Below are 22265 nucleotides of genomic sequence, written 5' to 3'. Positions count from 1 at the left end.
TCCCTTGCCTTTGGTGATGTTTCTAGGAGGAAGTTGCTGCGGCTGAGGTCAAAGAGGTTGCTGCCTGTGTTCTCCTCTAGGATTTTGATGGACTTCTGTCTCACTTTCAACCATTTTGAGTCTATTTTTGTGTGTGGTGTAAGGAAATGGTCCAATTTCATTCTTCTGCATGTGGCTGTCCAATTTTCTCAACACCATTTGTGGAAGAGACTCTTTTTGCCATTGGACATTCTTTCCTGCTTTGTCAAAGTTGACCATAGAGTTGAGGGTCCATTTCTGGGCTCTCTATTCTGTTCCATTGATCTATGTGTCTGTTTTTGTGCCAGTTCCATACTGTCTTGATGATGACAGCTTTGTAATAGAGCTTGAAGTCTGGAATTGTGACGCCACCAGCTTTGCTTTTTCTTTTTCAACATTTCCTTGGCTGTGTGGGGTCTTTTCTGGTTCCATACAAATTTTAGGATTATTTGTTCCATTTCTTTGAAAAAAGTGGATGGTATTTTGATGGGGGTTGTAGTGAATGTGTAGATTGCTCTAGGTAGTATTGACATCTTCACAATATTTGTTCTTCCAATCCATGAGCATGGAACGTTTTTCCATTTCTTTGTGTCTTTCTCAATTTCTTTCATGAGTATTTTATATGTTTCTGAGTACACATTCTTTGCCTCTTTGGTTAGATTTATTCCTAGGTATCTTACGGTTTTGGGTTCAGTTGTAAATGGGATCGACTCCTTAATTTCTCTTTCTTCTGTCTTGTTGGTGTATAGGAATGCCATAGTTTCTGTGCATTGATTTTATATCCTGCCACTTTACTGAATTCCTGTACGAGTTCTAGCAGTTTTGGGGTGGAGTCTTTTGGGTTTTCCACAGAAAGAATCATATCATCTGCAAAGAGTGAGAGTTTGACTTCTTCTTTGCCAATTCGGATGCCTTTGATTTCTTTTTGTTGTCTGATTGCTGTGGCTAGGACTTCTAATACTATGTTGAATAGCAGTGGTGATAGTGGACATCCCTGCCGCGTTCCTGACCTTAGGGAGAAAGCTCTCAGTTTTTCCCCATCGAGAATGATATTTGCTGTGGGTTTTTCATAGATGGCTTTTATGATGTTGAGGTATGGACCCTCGATCCCTATACTCTGAAGAGTTTTGATCCAGAAAGGATGCTGTACTTTGTCAAATGCTTTTTCTGCATCTATTGAGAGGATCATATGATTCTTGTTCTTGTTTTGTTAATGTATCACATTGATTGATTTGTGGATGTTGAACCAACCTTGCAGCCCAGGAATAAATCCCACTTGGTCGTGGTGAATAATCCTTTTAATGTACTGTTGGATCCTATTGGCTCGTATTTTGGTGAGCATTTTTGCATCCATGTTCATCAAGGATATTGGTCTGTAATTCTCCTTTTTGATGGCATCTTTGGTTTTGGGATTAAGGTAATGGTGGCCTCATAAAACGAGTTTGGAAGTTTTCCTTCCATTTCTATTTTTTGGAACAGTTTCAGTAGAATAGGTATTAATTCTTCTTTAAATGTTTGGTAGAATTCCCCTGGGAAACCATCTGGCCCTGGGCTCTTGTTTGTTGGGAGATTTTTGATTACTGCTTCAGTTTCCTTAGTGGTTATAGGTCTGTTCAGGTTTTCTATTTCTTCCTGGTTGTTTTGGTAGTTGATACATCTCTAGGAATGCATCCATTTCTTCCAGATTATCTAATTGGCTGGCATATAGTTGCTCATAATATGTTCTTATAATTGTTTGTATTTCTTTGGTGTTGGTTGTGATCTCTCCTCTTTCATTCATGATTTTGTTGATTTCGGTCATTTCTCTTTTCTTTTTGATAAGTCTGGCCAGGGGTTTATCAATCTTGTTAGTTCTTTCAGAGAACCAGCTCCTAGTTTCGTTGATCTGTTCTACTGTTCTTTTGGGTTCTATTTCATTGATTTCTGCTCTGATCTTTATTATTTCTCTTCTTCTGCTGGGTTTAGGCTTTATTTGCTCTTCTTTCTCCAGCTCCTTTAGGTGTAGGGTTAGGTTGTTTATTTGAGACCTTTCTTCTTTCTTGTGAAAGGCTTGTATTGCTATATACTTTCCTCTTAGGACCGCCTTTGCTGCATCCCAAAGATTTTGAACAGTTGTGTTTTCATTTTTATTTGTTTCCATGAATTTTTAAAATTCTTCTTTAATTTCCTGGTTGGCCCATTCATTCTTTGGTAGGATGCTCTTTAGCCTCCATGTATTTGAGTTCTTTCTGACTTTCCTCTTGTGACTGAGTTCTAGTTTCAAAGCATTGTGGTCCGAAAATATGCAGGGAAAGATCCCAGTCTTTTGGTACCGGTTGAGACCTGATTTGTGGCCTAGGATGTGATTTATTCTGCAGAATGTTCCATGGGCACTAGAGAAGAATGTGTATTCTGTTGCTTTGGGATGGAATGTTCTGAATATTTCTTGAAGTCCATTTGGTCCAGTGTGTCATTTAAAGTCTTTATTTCTTTGTTGATCTTTTGCTTAGATGATCTGTCCATTTTGGTGAGGGGGGTGTTAAAGTCCCCCACTATTATTGTATTGTTGTCAATGTGTTTCTTTGATTTCGTTATTAATTGCCTTATATAATTGGCTGTTCCCATGTTAGGGGCATAGATATTTACAATTGTTAGATCTTCTTGTTGGATAGACCCTTTAGGATATAGTGCCCTTCCTCATCTCTTATTACAGTCTTTGGTTTAAAATCTAATTTGTCTGATATAAGGATTGCCACCCCAGCTTTCTTTTGGTGTCCATTAGCCTTGTAAATTGTTTTCCACCCCCTCACTTTCAATCTGGGGGTGTCGTTGGGTCTAAAATGAGTCTCTTGCAGACAGCATATCGATGGGTCTTGTTTTTTAATCCAATCTGATAGCCTGTGTCTTTTGATTGGGGCATTTAGCCCATTTACATTCAGGGTAACTATTGAAAGATACGAATTTAGTGCCATTGTATTGCTTGTAAGGTAACTGTTACTGTATATTGTTTGTGTTCCTTTCTGGTCTATGTTGCTTTTAGGCTCTTTCTTTGCTTAGAGGACCCCTTTCAATATTTCTTGTAGGGCTGGTTTTGTGTTTGCAAATTCCTTTAGTTTTTGTTTGTCCTGGAAGCTTTTTATCTCTCCTTCAATTTTCAGTGACAGCCTAGCTGGATATAGTATTCTTGGCTGCATATTTTTCTCATTTAGTGCTCTGAATATATCCTGCCAGTCCTTTCTGGCCTGCCGGGTCTCTGGATAGGTCTGTTGCCAAGCTAATGTTTCTACCCTTGTAGGTTACATATCTCTTCTCCCGAGCTGCTTTCAGGATTCTCTCCTTGTCTCTGAGACTCGTAAGTTTTACTGTTAGATGCCAGGGTGTTGACCTGTTTTTTATTTTGAGAGGGGTTCTCTGTGCCTCCTGGATTTTGATGCTTGTTTCCTTCCCCAAATTAGGGAAGTTCTCTGCTATAATGTGCTCCAATATACCTTCTGCTCCTCTCTCTCTCTCTTCTTCTGGGATCCCAATTATTCTAATGTTTCGTCTTACGGTATCGCTTATCTCTTGAATTCTGCCCTCGTGATGTAGTTGTTGATCTCTTTTTCTCAGCTTCATTTTCCATCATTTGGTCTTCTATATCACTAATTCTCTCTTCTGCATCATTTATCCTACCAGTTAGCGCCCCCATTTTTTAATTAATTAATTTATTTTTTTTAAAGATTTTATTTATTTATTTGAGAGAGAGAGAATGAGAGAGAGCGAGCACATGAGAGGGGAGAGGGTCAGAGGGAGAAACAGCCTCCTTGCTGAGCAGGGAGCCCGATGTGGGACTCGATCCAGGAACTCCAGGATCATGACCTGAGCCGAAGGCAGTCACTTAACCAACTGAGCCACCCAGGCGCCCCTAGTGCCCCCATTTTTGATTGCACATCATTAATAGCCTTTTTGATTCCGACTTGGTTAGATTTTAGTTCTTTTATTTCTCCAGAAATCGTTTCTCTAATAACTTCCATGCTTTTTTCAAGCCCAGCTAGTATCTTTAAAATCATTATTCTGAACTCTAGTTCTGACATTGTACTAATGTCCATATTGAGTAGGTCCCTGGCAGTCGGTACTGCCTCTTGTTCTTTTTGTTGAGGTGATTTTTCCCGTCTTGTCATCTTGTCCAGAGGAGAATAGATAAATGAGAGAACAAAATGCTAACAGGGTAACAACGTCCCCAGAAAATATACTTTAAATAAATCAGAAAAGACCTGAAACTGGGGGAAAAGAAAGGGAAAGAAAAAAAAAAAGAAAAAGATAAAAACAAAAACAGAACAAAACAAAAAAAACAGAATATGATCAGATATGATCAGGCTGGTGCATAGATCAGTGCCACACACTAGATTTTGGGTGTATTTTGGTCTGTTAGAAGAAACTGCCTCTCAAAATTTTAAAGAAAGAAAAATTTACATATGTATAAAAATAAGGGTTAATACGATGAAGGGATGGACTATGACTAAAAATGAAAATTATAAAAAATTTTATAAAAGGAATTGATAAGTTGTTTGGAAAAAGAAGAGGGTTTAAAAAAAAAGAAAAAAAAGGGGAGAGAGTGTGATCAGGCAGGAGACTAGAACAAAGCCATACACTAGAGATTTAGGGTATATTTTGATCTGTGAGAAGGAACTGTATCTCAAAATTTTAAAGAGAGAACAACTTACATATATATGCCAAAAATAAGGGTAACTACTATGAAGGGAGAGAATATGACTCTAAAAATGAAAAATAAAAATGTTTTTTAAAAAAGGGATTGGTAAGATGTTGGTTGAAAAAGGGAAAAAGAAAAATTCAAAAAAAAAAAAAGGACAGTTAAAAAATTAACTTTGAAAGACGAAGGAATCATGGTAAAAAGGCCATGACTTCTATGTGCAGTATTCCCCTAGCGCTGCAGTTCTGCCGTTCTCATTGATCGGTAAACTTGGGCTTGGCTGGCTGTTCTTGCTGATCTTCTCGGGGAGGGGCCTGTTGCCATGGTTCCCAAATGTCTTTGCCGGCCCCAGCTAAGTAACCTGCTTGGATTTGCTCTCGGGAGCTTTTATTCCCTGCAAGCTTTCCGTACAGCTTTGGAGGACCAGAGTGAAAATGGCGGCCTCCCAACCTCCGCCCGGAGGAGCTGAGAACTCGGGGCCCCTCTCCTCAGTGCGTCCCCAGAGAAAAGCAGTCAGTCACTCCCATCTCCCCGGTCTCCGGCAGCACTCTGTGCTCACCCGGCCTGTTGCCGAGCCTTTCTATCTCTGGCACATGACGCCATGTGGAGTCTCCAAACCCAGCAGATCCCTGCGGTGTGCTCCCGCACCGCTCCTCCCGGGGAGGAAGGGGAGTCTCCCCAGATCTACCGCTTGTTGGGTCCCTGCTGGAAGAGCAGTGGCCCGACTATGCTGCGGATCACGGTTTATGGCAACCCCGAGCTGAGAGCCCGCGCCTCGGCTCCATCTCTGCAGCCAGCTTCCCTGCTCTGATATCTGGGAGCTCTGCTGCACTCAGGCACTCCCGGTCTTTCTGTGCCCCTAGGGTCCTGAGACCACACTGTCCCGGGAGGGTTCCACCCCCCGCTTAGCCACTGGAGCAACGTCCCTCAGCGGAGCAGACTTCTAAAAGTTCTGATTTTGTGCTCCGTGACTCTATCACTTGCCAGAAGCGGTGGACGGAGGCCCCCTCCCCCATCGTCTATCCTCCCGAATTTCACCTCGGATTCACTTCTCCGCACGTCCTACCTTCCAGAAAGTGGTTGCTTTTCTGTTCAGAGTTGTTGCTATTCTTTTCTTCGATCTCCTGTTGAGTTTGTAGGTGTTCAGAATGGTTTGATCCCTATCCAGCTGAATTCCTGAGACCAGATGAAATCCAGGTCTCCTACTCCTCTGCTATCTTGCTCCTCCCCCCTCAGCCTTTACTTCTTACTCCTTGCTCTAGTGTAATACTAGGTCCCATTGATTTTTTTCATTTAAGTGACTTTCACATTTCCTTGCTATTACTGCTGCTGTCCTTCAACCCTACCTAGGCCCTTGTCTTCTCACACTGGATTTACAATAGTAATTTTTTGCCTCAATCATTCCTGCCTCCAGCTCACTGTGCCATCTTAATCTTCTGAGAACACTCTGTGGTCACCCCTATATAGGGATGTCCCCTCAGTGATTGCCTGATAATCACCATACAAAGTTCTAACTCTGAAGAGACAACCTTGCCTTTGCCCCAGATATCTCCAAGCTTTTTCTACTACTCTCAATAGAACATTCAGCTACTGCTCTTATGTGCCAGACCCTGATTTAAGCATATTACACATAAGTACTCATTTGATCCTTCCAAGAATGCTATGTGGTAAGTATTATTTGATCCCTATTTTACAGATGAAGAAACTGAAGCACAGAAAGATCATATAACTTGCTTGAGGTCAAATAGCTAATAAGTGGTGAGAGGATTAAATGAGCTGATACATATAAAAGTGTTATAAGCATATAAGCACTTCTTGCAGCTTACATGTATTTAATATATACTAGTATTTTATGTTGCCATAGAGTCTTAGCACTTCTAATTTTTAGAGGTGCAGAGTGTTCTTAAAGAGGGTTACCGTAGTTTTTCATTTTTTTAATTAAAGATTTAATTGATTAATTTATTTGAAAGAGAGCATGTAAGCGGGGGGAGGGACAGAAGGGGAGAGGGAGAGAATCTAAGGCAGTCTCTGCACTGAGTGTGGAGCCCAATGTGGGGCTCGATCTCAGGACACTGAGATCATGACCTGAGCCAAAACCAAGAGTCAGATGCTTAACCAACTGAGCCACCCAGGCACCCTTAGTTTTTCTTTTATTGGGCAATATAAATTTCTGTCATAATGCTGTGATAAATATCCTCATGCACATAGCATGTTGACCTGGGTATCCTGAAGCCCTGGGATTATTTTTTTTTTTTTTAAGATTTTATTTATTTATTAGAGAGCATGAGCAGGGGGAGGGGCAGAAGAAGAGGGAGAGAATTTCAAGCAGACTCCCTGCTGAGCAGGGAGCCCCATGCGGGGCTCGATCCCAGGAGCCTGATATGACCTGAGCTGAAGGCAGATGCCTAACCATCTGAGCCACCCAGGCGCCCCAGTCCTGGGATATTTTAATTTGGAAAAGTTTAGGCTTTGGGTCACACTGTTATTCCTTGTATATCCTCTCCATTTTAAGTCCTACTTGGTGAGCCTATAACATAGGCTATAGGATGGCTCAGATGATTTCTAGTGTACTACTAAACTCTTAGCTGAAAGAATTCAAGATGGTACCTTCTTTTTATTACAGTGATTGATGGGAGAGTGTCCTTGGACATTGAAAAGCCTTTCTTCACTGAAGAGTTTTTTTTTTTAATTGTAAAACTCCTTGTTTAATGCTTTATAGCAGATGATTTTAAGATCACAAACACTTTTTGCTACGTGAGATTTTTGAACTTTTATTCCTAAGCCTTATTAGCATATTGAGAGTTGCCTATATATGAAACTTTTTCAGCCTATACCGTTCCCCATCTTCTAAAGTTCTAAGTACCCATGTCACTCTTTTTGCCATTGATTTATTTATTTTGTTTGACTTGTGCATTTTTTTTTTAATTTATTTTTAAAATTTTTTAACTGGCTAAAAATTGTTTATGTTTAAGGTATGCCAGATGATGTTTTCATATACATAGTGAAATAATTACTACAGTCAAGTCAGTTAACATACCCATCTTTTCACGTAGTTACCCATTTTTTTGTGGTAGAACACCTAAGATCGCTGTCTTGGCAAATTTCAATCTTTTTGCCATTTAAATACACCCTGTCGCAGTTCTTTCTGCCCAGTCCTGCTCCCCATGCTTTAATAAAACCATCTTTTTTGCACTGAAAAACAAACACCCTATCTCCTTGTGGTATGTCAGTGCTTCATGTGCTTATTTATGTAAGAAGTGTTTATTGAGCTATTATGCCAGGTACAGAGAATATAGCAGTGCCCAAGTAAGATGAGATTACTCTGTTCATATCAATGGCATTCTTGTGTAGAGAAAAATTAACTAATTAGGCAGTACATTGTGATACAGCACTAAGTTATAGGGGAAGCTTGAGAAGCTATGGAATCAGAAGCTGGACTCTTCACCCAGCCTGGATAGTCAGAGATTCAAGTTTCATGGAGTAAGTGACATCTAAGTCAAGATCTGAAAGATGAATAAAGTGACCGGGGTGAAGGGGGATTACGTACAGGTTGGGGAGAGAGGCAGGTAACATGATCAGCCATGTGCAGAACTTGAGGAGACCATTCAACTTGGGGGACTGAAAGTAGTTCATTATGTCTGGAACTCTTGAGTATGAAGGGTAGTTATTACAGCAACAGATAAAGGTGGAGTAGTGAACTGGTTGTATCTTAATGGAACTTGAAAGCTGTTTTAAAGAATTTCAGTGTTAGGCTTAGGCCAATGGGAATGTGAAGTGAAGAATTTTTAGTTTGATTAGTGTTTCAGAAGATGACCCTGGCTGTGATAATGAAAATTGATTGCAGAGGGAAATATTGGAGGATAGAAGAGAAACTCTTTTTTTTTTTTTTTTAAGATTTTACTTATTTATTTTAGAGAGAGAGAATGCACACAAGTCAGGAGAGGGGCAGAGAAGCAGACTCCCTGCTGAGCAGGGAGCCTGATGTGGGGCTCGATCCCAGGACTCTGGGATCATGACCCGAGCTGAACACAGACACTTAACGGACTGAGCCATCCAGGCGCCCCAAAGAGAAACTGTTAAATAAGTTATGATTTAAATTAGATGAGAGATCATGGCCTGCACTTGATAGTGGCAGTGACTGTTAAAGACTTAACAGATTTGAGAGATGTTTGAGAGAAGCAACAGAAATTAGAGATGTGGTAGGGGTTTCTGAATTGGACAGGTGAGAGGTATCCTTTAGTAAGAATGTTAGGATAGAGAAACTTTTTTTTTAAGAAATTTTTTTTTTTTTTTTAAACAGAGAGAGACAGAGCAAGAGAGGGAACACAAGCAGGGGGAGTGGGAGAGGGAGAAGCAGGCTTCCCGCAGAGCATGGAGCCCAATGCGGGGCTCGATCCCAGGACCCTGGGATCATGACCTGAGCCGAAGGCAGACGCTTAACAACTGAGCCACTCAGGTGCCCCCCCCCCCCTTTTTTAAAGTAGGCTCCGCACGTAATGTGGGGCTTGAACTCTTGACCCTGAGATTGAGTTGCATGCTTTACCAACTGAACCAGTCAGGTGCCCCATGAGAAGCATTTCTATCTGGAAAGATGATGAGTTAGTTTTAGATATGTGTTACATTTGCACACCCTGCTGCATGTCCCGGTGGGGTACTGGGGGGCTCAGGCAGAAGCCTGTTGTGGGCTGAAGAGTTGAAGGTGAATGGGAGGTGCCAAAATGGAGAAAGCAGTTCTAAACAGCTCTTTCCAGAGGGCTTTTTTCCCTTGTCTCTCCCTACACACACACACACACACGCTTTTTTCCCCCCTATGAAATGAGAAAAACAGGCAAGAACCTCACTCTACTTATTTTGTCTTTTCTCAGAATTATGTCATCAGCTTTGTGAGGATAGGACTTTTATACCTTTAAAAATGAAAATAATGGGGGGGCACCTGGGTGGCTCAGTCGTTAAGCGTCTGCCTTCGGCTCAGGTCATGATCCCAGGGTCCTGGGATCGAGCCCCGCATCGGGTTCCCTGCTCAGCGGGAAGCCTGCTTCTCCCTCTCCCACTCCCCCTGCTTGTGTTCCCTCTCTCGCTGTGTCTCTCTCTGTCAAATAAATAAAAAAAAAAATCTTAAAAAAAAAAATGAAAATAATGGGGCACCTGGGTGGCTCAGTCGGTAAAGTGTCTGCCTTCAGCTCAGGTTGTGATCTCTGGGTCCTGGGATCGAGCCCCACATCGGACTCCCCATTCAGCAGGAAGTCTGTTTCTCCCTCTATACCTCCCCTCCGCTCATGCTCTCTCTCTTCTTCGTTCTCAAATAAATTAAATCTTAAAATAATAATAATAATGATAATGTCACACAGTAAATACCCAGCACAGTTCTGTGAAGAGTGAACAGTTGATGCTAACTACATTAAAAACTTTTTTTGTTTTAATTTTTCTTTATTAACGGAACACATAACTGAGTTTTCTTCCCATCACTTTAGAATCATTTCGTTTCTGATCAAGATGAACAGCATCTGTATGCTCAGAGCACATATCAAACTCTTTACTACATTAAAAACTTCTTATCTAATGTTCTTTTAGTGTTGAGGTTGAGAATTTATAAAGTAAAAAAATGTACAGGTGGAATTTTTCTTTTTTGGTTGTTCCTTGTTACTTTTTCACAGTAGAAAGAAATAGCAACTTTGACCAACAGAGGGCACTAGCTTCCTTCTGCTTGATGAATAGGTTGACCCTTTACCTGTCTGAAGAGCTCAGTAGACTGTTGCTCAGCAGTTGATTTTTTTTTTTTTTTTTTTAGATGGGATGGAGGTAGACACTACACCAACGGTTGCTGGACAGTTTGAGGATGCAGATGTTGATCACTGAAAATGATTTATGCTGCTGTGGGGTGAGTAGTTTATTTTCTTCCTTGTCATTGAACTTGAAAATCATGTGAAATAATTTTTATTTTCAGGAGAACTCTATATAATTAGCAGCTTGGAAAGATGTTAGTTATCCATTTCTGAAATTATTGAGACTTACGTGGTTTTTTTTCCCCCTAAGGAGTCAAGGTCTGCAAACAGTGATGTTCAGGTTAACATTTACTGAGCACTACACATGTTAAGTGCTGTGTTAGACATTGGGCAGTGCTAGGCATTGAGGCATGAAAGAATAAGACACACCCAACTTCAGTGAACTCAGGAGGAGGACATTAGCCCATTATTCAGAAATGGGCTCCCTGGTTGGGAGCAGCAGAGCCTGAGATAATTTCCCGTTCTGCTCTTGAGTCACCTTTTCCCACTTGTGGTGTTTGAAACCTTAACATCTACATCAGAAATCACAAAGCAAGATTTGCTGCAACTCACTGCTGTTCAGTTTAGGGAGGCAGTAGTAATTCCATACTGTATCTAAGTCTTTAATTTAATCATAATCCTTTTTTTTTTTTTAAGATTTTATTTATTTATTTGAGAGAGAGAGAGCAAGAGCAGGAGAGGCGGTAGAGGAAGAGGGAGAAGCAGACTTCCTGCTGAGCAGGGAGCCTGATATGGGGCTCCATGCCAGGTCCCTGGAATCATGACCTGAGCTGAAGGCAATCACTTAACCAACTGAGCCACCCAAACACCCCTAATTTCATCATAATCTTGTATTGGCTTCCCTCCTTCTGAAAATAATGGAGGACCAAGGTCCTGGGCACCTTAGCGTTCAAGACCAGTTTGCCAAACCGTAAGGTCATGCACACTTTTCCAAAAGCTATCATTTCCCAAGTTGCTTCATTCCTGCTTTCTTGACTGACATAAGAGCTCACAGCCAGTTTTCCCTGACACATTCTTGTGAGCTTTGCCTAAAGTTTGTCCCTGACTTTGCTGCATGTTACCCTGAGAAATAAATTGTCCTTTGCCAGCTTGAGTATCTCAACTGTATGTTTGATAATAACTGAGGGTTATGTGGTTAATTCATACCACCTAGAGCTCTAGGACTAGTAATCCTAGTTGGCCTTCCCTTATGAGCTGTAAGATTTTTACTTTGTTAAAATTGTTGTCCCTCTTTCCCCTCTACAGTGTCCTCCTACTTCTGACCAGGTAGCATTTTCTTGAATACTGGCTGTCTCCAGTCTTTGAGGTGTTACTTATGCCCAGGTCCTTTATTTTAAAGCATATAGTAATAGTGTGGTAAGATTTATATATTTTGGCTTGACTCTTATACTATTGTGAGTCATCCAGTTGAGTTGTGAGATCCCTCCTTTTTCCAAGTTCCATTTACCTTCCAAATTGTTGCCATGTGAACATAACATTTTTTCTTACTATAACCATGAAAAATGATAATGAATCTCTGTTTTCCTCTCAGGTGCTGCCAGTGGAACTATCAGAATAATCTCTTAGAGTTCTGTGATTTATATTTCTTGCTTTAAATACTTAATTTTTATTTCCACAGCATTTATTTCTGTCATTGTAGCCATATAGTCTAAAACCAGCATTGTCTCCTCTGCAATTAGCTAAAATTACGTGTTCATATTGCTGCAGCTCTGTTACCTTTAATTTTCAGATCTTACAGTTCCAGATATCAGTACTTCACTCTTACACTGTATGGGAAATCTTTTGGTGCCAACTTAAGTCTTCTTCCCTTCTCACTTTCCTGCTTATCATGTTCTTTATAGCATGTTAACTTTTTCAGTTCAGTAATACTTAGTAACTTTTACTGAAACTGGAAAACATTTTTTGATCTTCTGGCTTTTACGTATTTCTTCTTAAAAAATAGACTATTCAGAGAGTACCCACTACTGTATTAATAAGAAACGCATTTGTTGTGTCACTAATGGTTACACAGATGAGATGTTACTGCAGTTCACTGGTGAGAATTCTTAGGATTCTTTGTAATGTAATTTTATGGTGAAATAATCATAAAATAACCACAAGCTTTCTAATGAGCTGATGATTTGTTTTCTATTCATTTTATGCTACAGCTGGAGTAGAGAGCTATTTTGTTCATAAAGTTTATACAAATTATTCATCTGGATAATTGACCTGAATTCCAAACAATGTCTTTAAATTTTTAATCATTTTAAATTGTTTTTGCCTTTAAGGAATGAAGAAGGAATAATTAGAGTGTTTATGCAACCATTAATGATTTCAAGATAATGGAACTAGGACCTCTCGGTGCAGGAGATGGGTTGGAGTCAAGGCACAGGAGTGGTAGAATCACAGCTCTACCATATACCGGCTTCTGTGCCTTTGGACAAGGCACATAACTTCTTTAATCCTCAGTTTCCTCATTTGAAAATGGGGTTGATAAACTACCTGGCAGGATTGTTGCAAAGACTAAGATATATATCTAAGTTCTCTGGCACTCTTGACTAGGCATTCAATAAATAATAGCTATTATTATAAACACTGTAAATCTTTTGTTTTTCAGATTCTGCTCGTAACTAGGAAAGAACTTGGTGCCTCTTCTACTGCGGAGTGGGTGTTGATGAAATCTTTTTCCTTCTCCAAAATTTACCTGAACCAGTTCTTTTTTGAGACAGACTATACTGAGACAGAAAGTTGTCACCAGCAGAAGAAACTATGACCTTTATTAACAAAGGTGAATTAACTTAACCAGTAGGGTATTTGTAGTTTATCATCTACCCCAAAATTTCTGTGTATAGGTGCCCTCTGAGTAGGCCTGTAGTTCCAGCCTTCACTATATGCATCTTCTGTAACCTGGCAGACCTACCTGAGAATGCGCAGGCACTTGAAGATGTAGGTAGACTGGATGGGAAGGAGGGAGGCTGAATCTAAGATAAACCCTTTTACAGTCTAAGAGTCCCATTACCCCTTAAAAAGAAAGACAAAGAGATCTCAGAAATCTTGGCCTCTGCTCGTTCTTCACAGGGATAAGGGTTTTTTTGTTTTTGTTTTTTTTTTTTTACTAATTTGGGACCCAGATTAATTAATTCAGGCATCTTTAGGGAGCCTCTTGGGAAATACCCTAGCCACATAAAATACCACTAACACAGATGCTTCTGACTAGCTTTTACTCCTTTCACCATGTTTCACCAGTCTGTTTTGTTATAACCTCTTAGGTTATATCCTTTAATTTCTAACCTCTTAGGTCGGTTTCCATAACAAGTGAAATTGGGATGAAATCCTCAGAGTGCTTCAATGATAATTGTTTTGTCTTTGTAATAGTTTAACAAATAAATCTAGGTTTTCTATATTGTGCTCTCATTCTTGACTGAAACCATTAATGAGAAAAAAATTTTTTCATTAAGACTGTCAAAAAATGAGTCTTGTTCGTTTATTTTTGTTTGACTTTTGAAAATATGAACATGAAATGAGTAAGAAAATGTATAGGTAGAGTTTCTGGCAAATTTTTAGTAGGGCAAGGATTTAATACATTTCAAGGGATTTCTGCTTCTTTCACTTGGATCAGGAATAATTTCTTACAACTCTCAATTTTAGTTTTCACAGACACCAGGGTATTTGTAAGGCTGATTTATAATGACACATTTATACTTGGACCTTCTGTACCATTATATGACTTTAAAAATATGGTTAGAAAAGCTATTCAGAATCACTTGGCTAATTAGTGACTAAATTTTAGTTCGTGACTACTAAACTACTAAAAGAACACATTACCAGTGTTCTTTACAGCACTTTCATTTGGTTTCTGTCATCCTGCATGGTAGATTAAAAAAAAAGCTGATTGTCCTTTTTCTGACCAGACTCTCAGAAATACTGAATTTGTTACAATAGGCAAGTAAAAGGGCCACTTGGAAACGGAGACTGAAGCTGACTGAGGCCTTCTCTGTATCAGTCATTGTCTTGGGTTCTTTATACACATTACACATATAATATTCTTAATTGTCTTATGAGGTATAGGTGCTTTTACTGTCCTGTTTTAGAGATGAAGAAACTACAGAGAGAGCTAAAGTAACACTTAAGGTCATGTAGTGAGCTGTGATTTTTAAGCCTGTGCTCCAAAATAGCATGCAGCCTTACCATCTATCAGCAGTGGAAAGGAAGCAAATTCTCTCTTAACTACAGGATTTTAAATGTTAAAATTTCAGTGGACAGCACAGGAAGTTCCCAAATTTATGTGCTTTCAGTCTCAGCAGCACTCATATTCTATCCTAGACATTCACCTCTTTTTCACTAAGCAGTCAGGGTATTCTCATGGGCTAATCTTAGAAATTCTCTTTGGGTCCTTTTTTGAAGTCATACCAACTTGTCATCATGACTTTTAGTGAAGTAATAAAGTGCTCTGATAATATTGAAAAAATGTTGAGATCGGTGTGCACTGTTTTCCTGCAGGCACTGCTGTGGTCACCTTGTTATTATGGGTAATGCAGTCATCTAAGGTGCAGGAAGCCAAGCATCTAATTCTGGCTTGTTAGACAAGGTATTTAAACCTCTCTGGACCTGTTTCCGTATCTGTAAAATGAGGCAGCTAGACTAAATGATTTCAAAGATTCAGCTGTAACATTCTAGAATATTAGTCCGTTGTACCCGTAACTGGGAATATAGAAGGTGAAATAAAAAGATCAGGTCAGACTTACTAAAAATGAAATTCATAATGCTCAGCCAAGCCAACATTTCTTGATTCTATTTGAGCTTAATTTTAATGTTACTGTAATTGTTTTGCTTCCTATTTCTTGATGTAGAGGAAATTTAAAGAAAAGCCATGGACATTTTCCCCCATAATGTGAGCCATCTAAAATAGCCATAAAAGCTAGTGAGTAGTCATCTGTTCTAAATTCTGTTGTTTAAAAAATGTATTCATAGGGGCACCTGACTGGCTTAGGTGGTAGAGCATTTGACTCTTGACATTGGGGTTGTAAGTTCAAGCCCGAAGTTGGATGTAGGGATTATGTAAAATCTTAAAAAAATAAGAAAATAAAAAAAATGTGTTTATTAAAATGACCCTGGTGAGTTTTCTCCTCCCTCAGATCAGTTTGTCAGATATTAATACTTTTCAAATAAGCTTGTTTAAATCTTTGTACGTTACGTATTTTGAAAGCTTGTTAGGATCTTTGTCAGTACTGGTAAAGATGAGAGATGATGCATAGATGGTCACGGTATATAGCCCTTTACTTATTTTTATTTTTTTAAAAGATTTTATTTATTTATTTGACTGAGAGAGTGAGTTAGCGAGAGCAGAAACAAGCAGGGGGAGTGGGAGAGGGAGAAGCAGGCCTCCTGCTGAGCAGAGAGCCCAATCTGGGGCTCAATCCCAGGACCCTGGGATCATGACCTGAGCCGAAGGCAGACGCTTAACCGACTGAGCCACCGAGGTGCCCATAGCCCTTTACTTTTAGAAGAAGACGTGTGATTACTCATTGTTCAGAGAGATACTAGATTTTATTTATTTATTTTTAGAATTCTCTTTTTTTTAAGTTTTATTTTATTATGTTATGTTAATCACCATATATTACATCATTAGTTTTTATGTAGTGTTCCATGATGGTTTGCATATAACACCCAGTGCTCCATTCAATACGTGCCCTCTTTAATACCCATCACCAGGCTAACCCGTTTCCCTACCCCCTCCCCTCTAGAACTTTCAGTTTGTTTTTCAGAGTCCATAGTCTCTCATGGTTCATCTCCCCCTCAGATATCCCCCCCTTCATTTTTCCCTTCCTACTATCTTCTTTTTTTTTTTTTTAACATATAATGTATTATTTGTTTCAGAGGTACAGGTCTGTGATTCATCAGTCTTGCACAGTTCGCAGTGCTCACCATAGCACATACACTCCCCAGTGTCTGTCACCCACACACCCCATCCCTTGCACCCCCTCACCACTCCAGCAACCCTCAGTTTGTTTCCTGAGGTTAAGAATTCCTCATATCAGTGAGATCATATGATACATGTCTTGACTTATTTCGCTCAGCATAATACCCTCTAGTTCCATCCACGTTGTTGCAATGCAAGATTTCGGGGGGGTTTTGATGGCTGCATAATACTCCATTGTATATATATATACCACATCTTTACCCATTCATCTGATGATGGACATCTTGGCTCTTTCATAATTTGGCTATTGTGGACATTGCTGCTATAAACATCAGGGTGCACGTACCCTTTCGGATCCCTACTTTTGTATTTTTGGGGTAAATACCCAGTAGTGCAATTACTGGATCGTATGGTAGCTATATTTTCAACTTTTTGAGTAACCTCCATACTATTTTCCAGAGTGGGTACACCAGCTTGCATTCCCACCAACAGTGTAGGAGGGTTCCCCTTTCTCCGCATCCTCGCCAACATCTGTCATTTCCTGACTTGTTAATTTTAGCCATTCTGACTGGTGTGAGGTGGTATCTCATTGAGGTTTTGATTTGGATTTCCCTGATGCCGAGCGATGTTGAGCACTTTTTCATGTGTCTGTTGGCCATTTGGATGTCTTCTTTGGAAAAATGTCTGTTCATGTCTTCTGCCCATTTCTTGATTGGATCATTTGTTCTTTGGGTGTTGAGTTCAAGAAGTTCTTTATAGATTTTGGATACTAGCCCTTTATCTGATATGTCATTTGCAAATATCTTCTCCCATTCTGTCGTCTTTTGGTTTTGTTGACTGTTTCCTTTGCTTTGCAAAAGCTTTTTATCTTGATGAAGCCCCACTAGTTCATTTTTGCCCTTGCTTCCCTTGCCTTTGGCGATGTTTCTAGGAAGAAGTTGCTGCGGCTGAGGTCAAAGAGGTTGCTGCCTGTGTTCTTTAGGATTTTGATGGACTCCTGTCTCACATTTAGGTCTTTCATCCATTTTGAGTCTATTTTTGTGTGTGGTGTAAGGAAATGGTCCAGTTTCATTCTGCATGTGGCTGTCCAATTTTCCCAACACCATTTGTTGAAGAGATTGTCTTTTTTCCATTGGACATTCTTTCCTGCTTTGTCGAAGATTAGTGGACCATAGAGTTGAGGGTCCATTTCTGGGCTCTCTATTCTGTTGCATTGATCTATGTGTCTGTTTTTGTGCCAGTACCATACTGTCTTGATGATGACAGCTTTGTAATAGAGCTTGAAGTCTGGAATTGTGATGCCACCAGCTTTGCTTTTCTTTTTCAACATTCCTCTGCCTATTTGGGGTCTTTTCTGGTTCCATACAAATTTTAGGATTATTTGTTCCATTTCTTTGAAAAAAGTGGATGGTGTTTTGATAGGGATTGCATTAAATGTGTAGATTGCTCTAGGTAGCATAGACATTTTCACAGTATTTGTTCTTCCAATCCATGAGCATGGAAAGTTTTTTCCATTTCTTTGTGTCTTCCTCAATTTCTTTCATGAGTATTTATAGTTTTCCGAATACAGATTCTTTGCCTCTTTAGTTAGGCTTATTCCTAGGTATCTTATGGTTTTGGGTGCAGTTGTAAATGGGATTGATTCCTTAATCTCTCTTTCTTCTGTCTTGTTGTTCGTGTATAGGAACACCATAGTTTCTGTGCATTGATTTTATATCCTGCCACTTTACTGAATTCCTGTATGAGTTCTAGCAGTTTTGGGGTGGAGTCTTTTGGGTTTTCCACAGAAAGAATCATATCATCTGCAAAGAGTGAGAGTTTGACTTCTTTGCCGATTCGGATGCCTTTGATTTCTTTTTGTTGTCTGATTGCTGTGGCTAGGATTTCTAGTACTATGTTGAATAGCAGTGGTGATAGTGGACATCTCTGCCGTGTTCCTGACCTTTGAGGGGAAAGCTCTCAGTTTTTCCCCATTAAGAATTATATTTACTTTGGGTTTTTCATAGATGGCTTTTATGATATTGAGGTATGTACCCTCAATCCCTATACTCTGAAGAGTTTTAATCAAGAAAGGATGCTATTCTTTGTGAAATGCTTTTTCTGCATCTATTGAGAGGATCATATGGTTCTTGTTCTTTCTTTTATTAATGTATTGTATCACATTGATGATTTGCGGATGTTGAACCAACCTTGCAGCCCAGGAATAAATCCCACTTGGTCGTGGTGAATAATCCTTTTAATGTGCTGTTGGATTCTATTGGCTAGTATTTTGGTGAGAATTTTTGCATCCAAGTTCATCAGGGATATTGGTCTGTAATTCTCCTTTTTGATGGTGTCTTTGTCTGATTTTGGGATCAAGGTAATGTTGGCCTCATAAAATGAGTTTGGAAGTTTTCCTTCCATTTCTATTTTCTGGAACAGTTTCAGAAGAATAGGTATTAATTCTTCTTTAAATGTTTGGTAGAATTCCCCTGGGAAGCCATCTGGCCCTGGGCTCTTGTTTGTTGGGAGATTTTTGATTACTGCTTCAGTTTCCTTAGTGGTTATGGGTCTGTTCAGGTTTTCTATTTCTTTCTGGTTCAGTTTTGGTAGTTGATACATCTCTAGGAATGCATCCATTTCTTCCAGATTATCTAATTGGCTGGCATATAGTTGCTCATAATATGTTCTTATAATTGTATTTCTTTGGTGTTGGTTGTGATCTCTCCTCTTTCATTCATGATTTTATTTATTTGGGTCATTTCTCTTTTCTTTTTGATAAGTCTGGCCAGGGGTTTGTCAGTTTTATTAATTCTTTCAAAGAACCAGCTCCTAGTTTCGTTGATCTGTTCTACTGTTCTTTTGGTTTCTGTTTCATTGATTTCTGCTCTGATCTTTACTATTTCTCTTCTCCTGCTGGGTTTAGGCTTTATTTGCTGTTTCTCCAGCTCCTTGAGGTGTACGGTTAGGTTATGTATTTGAGACCTTTCTTCTTTCTTGTGAAAGGCTTGTATTGCTATATACTTTCCTCTTAGGACCGCCTTTGCTGCATCCCAAAGATTTTGAACAGTTGTGTTTTCATTTTTATTTGTTTCCATGAATTTTTAAAATTCTTTAATTTCCTGGTTGACCCATTCATTCTTTGGTAGGATGCTGTTTAGCCTCCATGTATTAGAGTTCTTTCTGACTTTCCTCTTGTGATTGAGTTCTAGTTTCAAAGCATTGTGGTCCGAAAATACGCAGGGAATGATCCCAGTCTTTTGGTACCGGTTGAGACCTGATTGGTGACCTAGGATATGGTCTATTCTGGAGAATGTTCCATGGGCACTAGAGAAGAATGTGCATTCTGTTGCTTTGGGATGGAATGTTTTGAATATATCTGTGAAGTCGATTTGGTCCAATGTGTCATTTAAAGTCTTTATTTCCTTGTTGATCATTTGCTTAGATGATCTGTCCATTTCAGTGAGGGGGGTGTTAAAGTCCCCTACTATTATTGTTTTGTTGTCGATGTGTTTCTTTGATTTTGTTATTAAATGGCTTATATAATTGGCTGCTTCCATGTTAGGGGCATAGATATTTACAAGTGTTAGATCTTCTTTTTGGATAGACCCCTTAATTATGATATAATATCCTTCCTCATCTCTTATTTAAAACAGTCTTTGATTTAAAATCTAATTTGTCTGATATAAGGATTGCCACCCCAACTTTCTTTTGATGTCCATTAGCATGGTAAATGGTTTTCCACCCTCTCACTTTCAATCTGGCGGTGTCTTTGGATCTAAAATGAGTCTCTTGCAGACAGTGTATCGATGGGTCTGTTTTTATCCAATCTGATACCCTGTCTTTTGATTGGGGCATTAGTCCATTTACATTCAGGGTAACTATTGAAAGATAGGAATTTAGTGCCAGTGTATTGCCTGTAAGGTGACTGTTACTGTATATTGTCTGTGTTCCTTTCTGGTCTATGTTATTTTTAGGCTCTCTCTTTGCTTAGAGGACCCCTTTCAATATTTCTTGTAGGGCTGGTTTTGTGTTTGCAAATTCTTTTAGTTTTTGTTTGTCCTGGAAGCTTTTTCTCTCTCCTTCTATTTTCAGTGACAGCCTAGCTTTATATAGTATTCTTGACTGCATATTTTTCTCATTTAGTTCTCTGAAGATATCATGCCAGTCCTTTCTGGCCTGCCAGGTCTCTGTGGGTAGGTCTGTTGCCAATCTATTGTTTCTACCATTGTAGGTTACAGACCTCTTGTCCTGAGCTGCTTTCAGGATTTTCTCCTTGTCTCTGAGACTTGTAAGTTTTACTATTAGATGTTGGGATGTTGACCTATTTTTATTGATTTTGAGAGGGGTGGGGTTCTCTGTGCCTCCTGGATTTTGATGCTTGTTTCCTTCCCCAAATTAGGGAAGTTCTCTGCTGTAATTTGCTCCAGTATACCTTCTGCCCCTCTCTTTCTTCTTCTTCTGGGATCCCAGTTATTCTAATATTGTTTCGTCTTATGGTATCACCTATCTCTCAAATTCTGCCCTCGTGATCCAGTTGTTTCTCTCTCTTTTTGGTCTTCTATATCACTAATTCGCTCTTCTGCCTCATTTATCCTAGCAGTTAGAGCCTCCATTTTTTATTGCACCTCATAGCCTTTTTTATTTCAACCTGGTTAGATTTTAGTTGAGATTTTAGTTCTTTTATTTCTCCAGAAAGGGTTTCTCTAGTATCTTCCATGCTTTTTTCAAGCCCAACTAGTATCTTTATAATCGTCATTCTGAACTCTAGTTCTAACATCTTACTAACGTCCGTATTGATTAGGTCCATGGCAGTCGGTACTGCCTCTTGTTCTTTTTTTTTTTTTGAGGTGAGTTTTCCGTCTTGTCATTTTGCCAAGAGGAGAATAAATGAATGAGAGGACAAAATGCTAACGGGGTAACAACGACCCCAGAAACCTATACACTGAACAAATCAGGAGAGACCTGAAACCGGGGGAAAAGAAAAAGAAAAAAAAAAAAAAGAATATGATCAAATATAATCAGGCTGGTGAATAGATCAGTGCCACACACTAGATTTTGGGCGTATTTTGGTCTGTTTGAAGAAACTGCCTCCTAAAATTTTAAAGAAAAACATTTATATATGTATAAAAATAAGGGTAAATACGATGAAAGGATAGAATATACTGGAGATGAAAATTATAAAAGATTTTATAAAAGGAATTGGTAAGAAGTTGGTTGAAAAAAGGAAGAAGAGAAATTAAAAAAAAAAAAAGGGAGAGACTGTGATCCAGCAGGAGACTAGAACAAAGCCATATACTAGAGATTTAGGGTATATTTTGGTCTGTTAGAAGAAACTATATCCCAAAATTTTAAAGGGAGAACAACATATATATATATACCAAAAATAAGGTTAACTACAATGAAGGGATAGAATATGACTCTAAAAATGAAAAATAAAAAAGATTTTTTAAAAAGGGATTAATAAGATGTTGGTTGTAAAAGGGAAAAAGAAAAATTAAAAAAAAAATAGAAAAAAAATTTAAAAAATTAACTTTGAAAGACTAAAGAATTATGGGGGAAAAAGCCATGAATTCTATGTGCAGTATTCCCCTAGCGCTGGAGTTTGGCCATTCTCATTGATCGGTAAACTTGGTCTTGGCTGGCTGTTCTCGCTGATCTTCTGGGGGAAGGGCCAGTTGTCATGGTTCCCAAATGTCTTTGCGGGAGGTGGAATTGCCCCGCCCTTGCCTGTCTGGGCTAAGTAATCTGCTCGGTTTGCTCTCGGGAGCTTTTGTTCCCTGCAAGCTTTCCCTACAGCTTTGAGGAGGAGAGTGAAAACGGCGGCCTCCCAATCTCCGCCCCAGAGGAGCCGAGAACTCGGCGCCCCACTCCTCAGTGCACCCCCAGAGAAAAGCAGTCAGTCACTCCCGTCTCC

General features: G+C 39.3%; 1 protein-coding gene across 2 annotated transcripts in view; it reads left to right on the top strand.

Annotated features, from left to right (window-relative positions):
- CLNS1A (chloride nucleotide-sensitive channel 1A) overlaps positions 1–13852 on the top strand; it is a 30096-nt gene extending 16244 nt beyond the window's left edge. For both annotated transcript variants that reach the window (XM_034995173.1, XM_034995172.1), the window contains 2 exons: positions 10476–10565; positions 13067–13852. In XM_034995173.1, coding sequence (XP_034851064.1) covers positions 10476–10543 — 68 coding nt within the window. In that variant the 3' untranslated portion in view covers positions 10544–10565; positions 13067–13852. The remainder of the gene's footprint in view (positions 1–10475; positions 10566–13066) is intronic.
- Positions 13853–22265: the final 8413 nt, after the last annotated feature.

Source organism: Mirounga leonina, unplaced genomic scaffold (genome assembly GCF_011800145.1).
Source record: "Mirounga leonina isolate KUSES-001 unplaced genomic scaffold, KU_Mleo_1.0 Mir_92, whole genome shotgun sequence".
NCBI lineage: Eukaryota > Metazoa > Chordata > Mammalia > Carnivora > Phocidae > Mirounga > Mirounga leonina.
This window is presented reverse-complemented; position numbering and strand designations above follow the sequence as displayed.